Source organism: Acipenser ruthenus, chromosome 15 (genome assembly GCF_902713425.1).
Source record: "Acipenser ruthenus chromosome 15, fAciRut3.2 maternal haplotype, whole genome shotgun sequence".
NCBI classification, from domain to species: Eukaryota; Metazoa; Chordata; class Actinopteri; order Acipenseriformes; family Acipenseridae; genus Acipenser; species Acipenser ruthenus.
The window spans coordinates 24714810-24725998 of NC_081203.1; the positions used below are offsets into that span (position 1 = coordinate 24714810).

Consider the following 11189-nt stretch of genomic DNA (forward strand, 5'->3'; position numbering starts at 1 on the left):
CTACAACACGCTCAACGCTACAGTATTATAATGACCTGCCGATTTTCCATCGTTGCAGCACTTATTGACTGTCCCGTTTGTTTGGCTTTTTATGTTTCTGGATTACATAATGTTTTGCTGTGCAACACCACTAGCTAGCAGTGGGGGTGTGTTGGTTGCCAGTCTGTGCGGGTTCACCAATCCTGGACATGCATTTGTACCCCTGCAATGCTGGCGAGAGATTGGAGTCCGAATGGCATGCCAGGGATTGGTGAAGGTGGATGGAGGGTGTGGTTTAATGTGAAGAGATAAATAGGAGTGCATGCCTGAGTGCAGATGGAGAGCGAGTGAGTGACAGAGGCTGTCTGAGTGAGAGGTAGAATTTAGCACAGATTGGTTTTTATTATATTGTTTTGCTTTGGCTTGGTCCTTTTTAATTTGTTTATTTGTCCTGTGCTAATAAACTGCTGAATTTGAGCACAAAGCTACTTCCTGTGTGGAGCCTGCTTTCATTTCACATGTGACGTTACCATATGTAAATTTAGGAAAATCATACTTTTCTAAATATTGTACTGTTTACTAGAAGGGGGGCGCAGCACAAAAAGAAAAACATCTCTGAAGTGGGGGCGCAGCATGGGGGGAGAAACAGGAGAAACAGGACCTTCCACATTGATTTTGCCAATTTAATATCCTGTCCTGATCTGTAAGTTATCAAGAGTGTTTACAATGACAGCCCCTGTTAAGATTATGAGCAGTGGTACTGATTTAAATCTCCCGGCTTGATCCTGTTTGTTTCATTTAGGAACATCTTGCATCTCATTGAAAAGCTGAGCAAAGCCTCTGTTAACCAGAAGTTCAGACATGTCTTTATTATTAAAGCATGTGTTGAAAGACTGTTTATCACCTCTTTTATGATGTTTTCAGAATGGGTGGCACGGGTACCCACCCTTAAGTTCACAAACTTTTTTTTTTCCAGGACTTGTTCTCTCCTGTCTGGTTATCTGTTGTTGCTGTAATTATTACGGCTGTGCTTGAATGATTTAAATAGGGCTGCAACGAAGGGTACATTTTGACCTTGAAGGTTCGGAACACATTACCGAAGGAGGGTTCGAACCTTCAGTAGTATAATTTGCATATTTTTGTAGTGATAATTTAATGAGCCCCCAATTATGTGGAGGGATTGTAGTTGTAATTCATGAAGTAATCGTAACATAAATCCTTGCGTTATCTCGACAAGTAAGGTATGCAAATGCATGTTTCTCAAGACACGCCTTTAGCTATGTGTAAAAATACCTTACTGTAATCTAGGGTTTTGCCACAATATCCTTCTATATCAGCGATAGAAGTGAATAAACTCCAGTGATCAAATCAAACAAGTCTAGTTAAGTAGTGCATAGCCTATAAATGTACATATTTAAACAGCTTGTTAAAATCATGCGTTGCAAATATCAGCTGTGTAGAAACAACTTTTACAACTTGTACAACTTTTTGTTATTGGGGAGGGGGGAGGAACTGCAATCTCCTTTTATTTTTGTTGCTGATCTGTAGTGAACCTTGAATATGTCATTTTTAAACTCCACGTGATGCAAGAGGTACAGCAGCAGTGGCTTAATGTCAGGCAGGTTTCAAGGGGGAGGTGAAGCTACTTTTGGAGAATTCTGTTATAAGTGCTAAAGCGAATGATAGGCTTTTAAATTGGGAAGTATAATCATGTAAAATAAAGGAGATTGAATCTGTATTGCTTATCTGTAATTCGTATCAACACTTTATCTCTTCGTAATGTTTGTGCTTTGAAACTTTTCCTCCAGGCTGTGAAGATATCATCATGGAGAGCATCTCTCTTGATTCTTTGATCGTCATCCTGAGGTGGAGTTCTCAGCCCTACGGGTCGAAGTGGGTCTATCGACAGGCCCTTCATTTCCTCTGCGAGGAGTTTAGCCAGGTCATGACCTCCGACGTTCTTTATGAGCTCAATAAAGACGACTTGCTTACTGCGATCCAGTCTGACTATCTACAGGTAAGGTGCCAGTAAGGCAAATAGAATGCAGAACAGACACTTGAGAATTTGTCCAGACTGTTAATTGTTGGATTATTGCATCAAATTTTCAATGCCACTGTTCTGTGCTGCCTTAAATTGACCAGTGGTGGTAATGAAACATGAGGAAATATATTCCCTGTGCAAAAGATGCAGAGTAAAGTCCTGTTATCACATTACAGACACAGCCATTGCTTGTTGCTTGCAAAGGCAACTGGCAAATCTCGCTGCATTTGTTAAGATTTATGGTCCTTCTGTGTTCTCTGTTCAACTTATTCAAACTTGAAATTTTGCTCCTCAAGGGTATACCAAGTTAAAATAAATAAACAAACTGCCTAGCTTTGCAAAGCTGAACGACGAGCCATTTCCTGTTAACTGCAAGAGTAATCTCATTCATCTCTTAATCTCTGCTTTCCTTTATTTTCCATTTGCTTCCACTGGATAGTGCATGAAGCAGAAAGCTATGTATTTAAGTTCAGTAGAAACTTCAGTTTTGTCTTCTAGTGCCAAGTAGGCTTTACTGTAATGACGGTACAGTTTCCATTGCAGGCATCCGAGACAGCTGTACTTAGCTTTTGCTTACTGATGTTTTCAAAACTGCTTACCAGATGTTTTGGGCAAAATTAGGAACACGGCGGTGTCCAAGTAACTCTTAATTTGTTTTGTTTTGTGTTTTTTTTGGTTTTCTCATGCATCATTGTATTTTTTGGTTCCTGCCACTGTGGTATTTTAATGTAGAATGCTCTTGTTTCTTGGCAGCAGAATGCTGCAGAATTATATCTGCATATTTATTTTATTTGAGGTCTGTGGAAGCTCAATTTGTTTCTGAAGGATGTTAGTCAATAAGTACCAAATATAACCATCTCTTAATAGTAAGTCACTTTTTTTGTTAAATGCATTTAGAATATAAAGCTACAGTAGGTTGATGACAAATACATTATTTGTTCTGGTTTCATGCTCTGTTTTTAATGAAAAGCTGGGGACAAGACACATTTAGTGTTGAGGGCATTTTATTAGCAGTACGTGTTTGCTAAATACATGCTTAGAATTATGTTTAGAAAACAACAATAAAAATCAATTGGCAGCTGTTTGGTATTTTTCCAATAAATATGTCCTATATTTTGACAGGTAATGAGAAATCTTTGCCAGACTACCCATAATGATTTGATTATTATGTTACCTAGATTTTATACTGTAGAATAAATATAATTATTGTTACATTTGCAAAAGAAGTGCTCTGTGGTGCATCAAATCTTTTAAAATGACATACCCCATACTGCCATTGGATGAATGTACTGTACTTGGGTTCCACAGACCAGTTATTTTAACTGAAGGTGAATGATCTTTAGACTATGAAGAATGTGAGCATGCATGATGAAAAGGCTACAGAAGAGAGTCTTGTATGTACTGTGTATAATTTGGACCTGCTTTTAATAGTAGATCAGGACAGAAGGACCTGGTAAAGGGGTAATCAAGGCTTTAACACCACTGTTAACGGAGCGCTTTAGGGTTGAAAATTGAGAATCTCACCCACTTCTTGAATATCTGTTGGTGCTTTGATTTGTATTTTATTTGTTTGGAATATGCAGGTAACAAAGTAAAGAGCCACAAGTGTATCGCCACAATACATTGTAAATGCACTCTCTTCCAAAGATTCCATCTTGTCACTTAATACAACATATCTCAACAATAATGATACAAAAAAAAATTTAATAAATGAAAACAAAAATTTCTTTGCAGGCAAGTGAGCAAGATATCCTCAAATATGTCATCAAGTGGGGAGAGCACCAGCTTATAAAAAGAATGGCAGACAGAGGTGAGAAACACCATTTTCAGAGGTTAATTTATAAAGAAAAAAAAATTGCTGGGTTGATTTAAGGTGCATCTATTAAGAACTTTTTAAAAAAAAATTTAAATGAACCTTGAATGCGAAGTGTAATGAACTAGATGAGCATCGCCGGTACTGAGTGTGTGAATCCACTAGACAGAGAACAGTTGGTAATGGATTCTGTAGTCAGACTTTCCAAGTACTTTTCTCCCTGAAGCTGCGTAGCAGGATTCTGAGACATGCCTCCTTAAGACGGTGCCCTTGTGTTGCCTTCATTCTTCATCTTTTATTTATTTTTACTATTTTTTTTTGTTTTACTTTCCGGTCTGAGTAAAGGTCAGGGTTATTGCAACCTTTCCTCAACACAACAATTTTGAAAGATACAATTAACTGACATAACTCGAGACACTAAACAGTAGATTTTGGAACTTGCTTTACAGTATACAGTAATTTAATTGATCTGTACAGTATCTGTTTGGCGCAGACTTTCAATGGAAAGAACTACAGTGTGACTTCAATTGGCCAGCCGAGTATGAAAAAACTAGGTATAAACCTGGAGAATATATGTTTTAAGGGGGTGCCACTGTTCTTCATGTCTTCATAAGGGAAATATAAGTTCATTATGTGGATCCTGTGTAACCAGTAATCACATCCTGATCCACACCAGATGCAATTATTCGTTGCATTTAGGGCATCAGTTTCTTTAAATTCAATCATATGACTGAGTGGTTTCTCCACTGCAGGAGCCTTAGTAAAGGTTTTTGTCAGTATGCTCCAGGAGCATTTATCCATTCTTGTAGGACAGGTGTACAAAAGTTACTCTCTGCTAAATCTGTTGAATTTGACCACCTATGATGTGGATGTGAATCTGTATGCCTCCATGAATGTTTGTTTTCCCCAGGGTCTAATACTAAGCACTGGCAAAACGACTTTTATAATCGTGCTCTACATGGCTTGAGTGTTTTTGCCTAGTTGAGTCTGAAGTAAATGGACCCCAAGGGCTATTTTATTATTGGCATCATCTTAAAGTTTTTTTGTTTTGTTTTGTTTTTCTCTCCCCTGACACAGAACCCAACTTGCTGAGTGGCACAGCTCACAGTGTGAACAAGCGGGGAGTGAAGCGGCGAGATCTGGATATTGAGGAGCTGAAGGAGATTCTGTCGTCTCTGCTGCCCTTTGTTCGTATTGCGCACATACTGCCCACCAACAGTGAGGTCCTCTCAGACACCGTGAGTGCTTCACATACTGTCATTGCAACTGTAACTCTTACTAGTGCCCAGCTAAGAAATAGATGCACAGCTGTGCTCAGCCCTGTTGGCTGTAACATTTAATTAAGAGGAAGGCCATTTGAAATACAATCATCTTATACAAAGAACACTCCAAGCTGCAGTGGAGAGGTCAAGGATTCTCTTCATTTCCAGAGGCCTTGTCCACAAAGGAAAGGGTAATGATGTGTTTTTATAAGCTCATTTTCATGACCAAACATGACTTACCAAAATGATCAATCAAATAACTATATCTAACTATGTATTGTGCAAAATAAATTATGATAACTGGAAGTCCAAAAGATGTTTACAACTTGAAAGTTCCTTTCTTTTAAAAATAATGACTTTAAAGACTAATGTCATACTTTCAAGGTAGTCGATTTATCCTAATCGGGGTCTGTGAAACCAATGCAAAGCTCTTGGAGATGAGAAATGCTTGTAACTGGTCATTCGCAGGTAGGTAGTTACAGTTTTAGGTTACTATTGCAAGTGGATTCAATTAATTAAAAAGAAAAAATAATCTTCCTGTTCCAAGTCCTTTCTAAGAGCCAACCAATTTAGTTCTGTGAAATAAAGCACTAAAAGACCATGGGGTAAAAACAGCAAGCTAAAACACAGATGAAGAAAATGAATAGCTGTATTCCAAATAACCTTTACTTGTACTTTACCTGTTCTGAAGTACTTGCATAGTGCCACACCATACAGGATCCCATTGTGTAATGTATCTTTTCTCTAGATGAAGAGAGGATTGATCAGCACTCCTCCATCAGACATGCTGCCCACGGCTGAGGGGGGGAAAGCCAATGCCTGGCTACGGCAGAAGAACGCTGGCATCTACGTCCGTCCTCGGCTGTTCTCACCATACGTAGAAGAGGCCAAGGTATGTGTTTTGTTTAACAAAATAGTGAAACGCAGCAGCACAGAGCTGGTGCAGTGATGACCTGCTGCACACACACATGCTCTGTTCTAAAATGTGTATATTGATTTATACCCACATACAAGTTAAAATAGGGATTAATATAGCTTTTATATAGCATGTTTTATGATAACACATTACAAGGTGATTTATAATTGGTAGTTTAAATAGCCAGGACCTGAATATTTACTCTTGGAGAAAAGATTAGAAATAGCGACACCCAGTGGCTAGACATAGATAGATATTAGCATGGTGTCATTTTTTGTACGTCTTCCAGGCTTCTTTGATTTACAAGAATCTTAGTTGTGGTGTGTGTTTGTTTTAGGCTGTTTTAGATGAGATTATGGTGGAGCAGACTGACCTGGTTCGATTGCGGATGGTGCGAATGTCTAACGTGCCTGACACTTTATACATGGTGAACAATGCAGTGCCCCAATGTTGCCACATGATCAACCACCAGCAAATCAGCAGCAGCCAGTGCAGCCCTCCCACTGTAGTAGCCAATGAAATACCTGGTGAGTTTGATTAAGATGTGAAGATGTGTATTGCCCTACTGGTGAAAGGCCCTAAAGCGCTCTTGATTCTCTATAGCAGTAGTTCTCAAACTGTTCACAATTAAAAATAAAAAAATACAAAATTAGGCAGCAGTTACGTTAATTTATTATTGTTGTTTGCACTTTTTACTTAATTTTACTCCCAATGGGTCCCTCGCCCTACCTGCCTTTGTCTGAACGTTCTGAACTGGTTACCTAGCAACCAGCTTTCCATGTCAGCCAATCAGCGGAATGCACTTCTGTAGTGTTTAGTCCAGCCTCTATGATTTTTGTTGTGAAGCGAGTTCAAAAAGTTGCTTTATAAATATTTAGAAAGTAACAGAAAACTGGAAGAAAACTGGAATCGAGTGGCACCGCAGCAAAGAGTGCTGACAACAAGGACCCGATCAGCAGTAATAAAATAAAATGGCTGGCTTTGCTTGCTTACCTGGCAGATATTTTTGATCACTTAAACACTAACACGTCACTCCAAGGACGAGATACATCTGTCCTTCCTCTCACTGACTAAATCAAAAGCTGGATCAAGAAACTGGCCTTGTGGTATGATCGTGTAACCCGTGGCAGCTTGGAAGCATTTTTTTTTATTTTTTTTTTTTATGATTGGCTGTAAAAAATCTTGCGATTTTGTATTGTTAATTTAAAATAACAAATGGCTATATATTAGTTTTGATCTTGCCTTGCAATGCATGTTTTACTTCTCAAAACCCACTACTGTATTCTGCAATAACACAGGGCAGTGGGGTCGCATAGTCATTTTTATTGCTAGAAGAGGGTTGCAGTGCAGCAAAGTTTGAGAACCGCTGCTCTATAACAAGTGCTATCGTGATACACTGAAATTGCTGTCTTATCAAAGGATAAACAAAATGTGGTTATTCCCTGGTGATACCTTCCCCACACATACCAATAAAGAACAAATATTGTACATTCATTTTCTTAAATAACTATCCAGTTTGAAATGGTCAGACATGTTTCCTCCTTTTGGTTCCTTTAGTCCCCAAGCTGCAAGTTGTGAAAGACATGATCCGAAGGCTACAGGAGCTACGGCACACAGACCAGGTTCAGAGAGCTTACGCGCTGAACTGTGGAGAGGGAGCCACGGTGAGCTACGAGCTCCAGATCAGAGTCCTGCGGGAGTTTGGGCTACCTGACGCTGCAGCAGAGCTCCTGCAGGTAAGGGAGGGACAGACAACAAAGCATGTGAAGCTGTACTATCTCTGCTCCTCTGCACATGGTTTTGTGTCCTGGCCCCTTGCAGGTTACATCACTATCACTTTGGGCCAGAATGTTTTATAACATTGGCTCTGTCAACCTTCAAAATTACACTGAAAGCCTTAGTGAAAGTCTTTTATAACAGCCCCTGTTGCTACATCGTATATATTACATATTGTTGCACATTTCCTTTTGAACTGTCTTTAGAGGACACTGTGTAAATAAAAGCCCCTCAGATTTGTGCTACTTGTAAAGGAGATATTGCGCATTCATTTTCCTTGGTCCTTTTTTGGCCCCCTCTATTTTCCGCTTACACAAGTGCTGTGCTGTGCCTGATTTGCCCCTGATGACAGGATCAGACTTCAGTGGTACTGTGACAGCTGACTGAAGGCCACAGGAACCCACACTGAACATTTAACACACCCTGTAGCTGTATCAGTTTAGGTACTGATAGAGCGCAATCAGCTTTGACAGAAAAAAATAAGTCAATGTGCAATATTTAGAAACTCTGAATTTTTTTGACATGATAGGGAAAATAAGATTGCCTTTTTATTGCAAAGCTGCATTATGCAAGTACCCTGCCTAAATAGTTTACAGTTGGTACAAATTGCAGCCACTAATGTTCTTACAGAAAACAGGAAATCAGATTTGATTTCCCCAGTTTGTACAGCGGTTTTCTACTGCTGACGATTATGGCTGTCAGTGGTTATACTTTCACCTGATAAAAGCAGAAACTTAATTTCATTTCTCTTGTTATCTTTACAGAACCCACATAAATTCTTCCCGGAGGAGCGTTTTGGCGATGAGAGCCCAGTTCTCACAGTACGCCAGCACGGCCGCTGTCGGATTAACAGCACTCCAACAGTGGAGAGCATGTTTACTGACCTGGAGTCCTTCGCTGCCTTCCACCCACCACTGCCTCCTCCTCCCCCTCCCTACCACCCCCCTGCTACTCCCAGCCATGGACAGCTGAAGGCTGGGTGGAGACCTCGAATCCCCAGCCAGCCCCCCTCACGCTCCTTCTCTTACCCCTGTAACCACTCCCTGCTGCACCTGCGGCCCTCGTCCAAGCATGGAGTCCCCACCTACCCTTCAGGGGCCAAAGCCATCCCGCCTGACTGCACCAACACAGCAGGAGTGGGAAGGACCCTTCATCCAGAGAAACAGGGCGTAAGTACAGATTAAAACATTTTCTAATGTAAAGAGTCTGCTATTGATATTTTTATATTTCTCATCAAACAAAATATATTTACAATAGCCAGTACTACTACCGTACATCATATGTTACTTACCTGCTTTGTTAGGCAAGTCAAGTATAGTAAGTGGTATGTAAGATTAGTCTGTTTTCTAACAACCGTCTTCCTCCAACAGAACATGGAGCCAGTGATCAATGAGTTCATGCCGGACATTGCCATGGGAGTGTCAGCCATGAACCTGAAAGAGAGGAGAATGCCGGAGTTGACTGTGGACGCTGAAGGACACGTTGGGGTAGCCGAGCAGCAGCACCAACAGACCTCCTCCTCAGCAGCCGCCTCACATTATCAACCTTCTGCAATCTGCCACCCCAGCAGGCACGGTCACAACTCCCGAAAAAAACATGCCGCCGAGCAAAAAGCTGAGAGCCGCCAGGAGTACCCGGACCTTTACGACTTCACCTGTCGGCCAACCACTCCGACCTCCAGCCGCCATATACCTTCCCCTTCACAGGGAACGTACGCCGGGCCTGACCTCTACAGTCACAGCCGGCCCTCCCCGGGCTCCCTGCCGCCCTCTTATCTCCCTGATATGCACTCCCAAAGGCCTGGCCCTGACCCGCTGCACCTGGACGTGCTGGAGCAGCCCCCACAGCGGCTTGACTTGGCCCTGGCGGCACAGAACTGCTCTGCCGCTGGGGCCCACGGGGTGGTCAGGGTCAGGTCCAAAAACGAGACTGACCTGACATCTGGTCTGGGTTCTGGGCGGGCCACAGAGACTTATGAGGAGCGGCCCCCTGGCCGGAGGTCAGCCCCTGACGGTACAGGGGGGCCACTGGAGCCTACAGGAGCCTTGCATCCACATAGGAACAGTGCTAGTGAGGAGGCAATAGCCAGCAGAGAGCGCAGGTCACCAAACAAGCCTGATTACCAGTACAAGAAATCTGCACTTTAAAAATCCTTATATATATATTTATATATATATATATATATATATATATATATATATATATATATATATATATATATATGAGAACAAAAATAGGAAATCTGTAAGGCTTTTGACCCTTTCCTCTTTGGATGCTTTTTGTCATTTAAGAGTTGTAATGCTTGAATATTCTGAATAGTAACTATTTTTACTGACACTTAAGGGCCACCCAATCTTAATTGTTGTTTTGTTTTTTTTTGTCAGTCAATTTGACTGCTCTTCTCACATGGCACTATGCATAATTTCTGACACAGTGCATGATATGCAGTCCTTTTATTGTGTGGTTGGTTTGGTAAAGATTTAGATTTAAACAGCCCAGTGTGCTATATGTTGCTGCAGAATCATTCTGACAGCACCTACAGTGTTCACAGAAGTATCCTTAGATGGCATTGCTTGTTTATTTGTACACTCTACCATACTTAATGCATCTGACAGAGTAAATTACCCAAAAGATGCAAGTGTATTGTGGAGCAGCTGGCATAAAAACATTTCACGTTTCTGTTATCTTGCTGTTTTTCATGAGTTTTATAAAAGTTTTTAGTTTTTCAATTAAAAAAAATACAAAAAAATTAAATTAACAAAAAAACTATCTCGGCTAAACCAATCAAAGCTAAATGCTTTTATTTTTTCATCTTCTAAAACAAGCTGTATCTATGCTCAAAAAGTAATATCCACAACGATAACAGAGTTGTACAACATGGTTTTCAATGCTTGTCCTCAAACTGCCCCTGATGGTAGAGGTTTTTGTTTCAACCTGTTCTCTTTTCATTTGGAGTTCAGTCTGGTGATTTGTTATGGACTAGAAATATTACAGATTTTACTTACAAATGTAAGTGTTGTCTTCTGTGCACTGGAGAACCGTTCATGTTTAAAATGAATATTCAGTCTGTGGTTATAAAAATATATATACTTTAGAGGGTACTTGAAGACCAGGTTTGAAAACCTCTGCTTTGACACACGGGTACAGTGTAATCACAGTCTTTAGTGCCGTGTGAAAAGAAAACGTTTTAGTTCTTGCAGGTTGTTTCAGTCAACAAGGAGTAAAGGGTCAAACCTGCCAAGAACTTCAGAAAACATACTCTCCAATCATTCCCAATTGAGAATGTAGTGGGGAAACCAGCTCGTTGAGGTTCACAGAACACGCCAGCATAAAAGCCTTTACTTTATTATATTATTATTTTATCATTCTTTAACTATTTCTCTTTTTTTTTCCTTCCTCCAT

General features: G+C 40.5%; 1 protein-coding gene across 6 annotated transcripts in view; it reads left to right on the forward strand.

Annotated features, from left to right (window-relative positions):
* The window catches only part of LOC117422091 (BTB/POZ domain-containing protein 7), a 43017-nt gene extending 33065 nt beyond the window's left edge, over positions 1–9952 (forward strand). For 5 of the 6 annotated variants that reach the window (XM_034036744.3, XM_034036743.3, XM_058987565.1 and 2 more), the window contains 8 exons: positions 1788–1996; positions 3755–3830; positions 4911–5071; positions 5844–5987; positions 6349–6538; positions 7569–7747; positions 8552–8956; positions 9158–9952. In XM_034036744.3, coding sequence (XP_033892635.1) covers positions 1788–1996; positions 3755–3830; positions 4911–5071; positions 5844–5987; positions 6349–6538; positions 7569–7747; positions 8552–8956; positions 9158–9934 — 2141 coding nt within the window. In that variant the 3' untranslated portion in view covers positions 9935–9952. The remainder of the gene's footprint in view (positions 1–1787; positions 1997–3754; positions 3831–4910; positions 5072–5843; positions 5988–6348; positions 6539–7568; positions 7748–8551; positions 8957–9157) is intronic. The other variant, XM_034036745.3, reaches the window with a different exon arrangement.
* The last annotated feature ends 1237 nt before the right edge of the window (positions 9953–11189 follow it).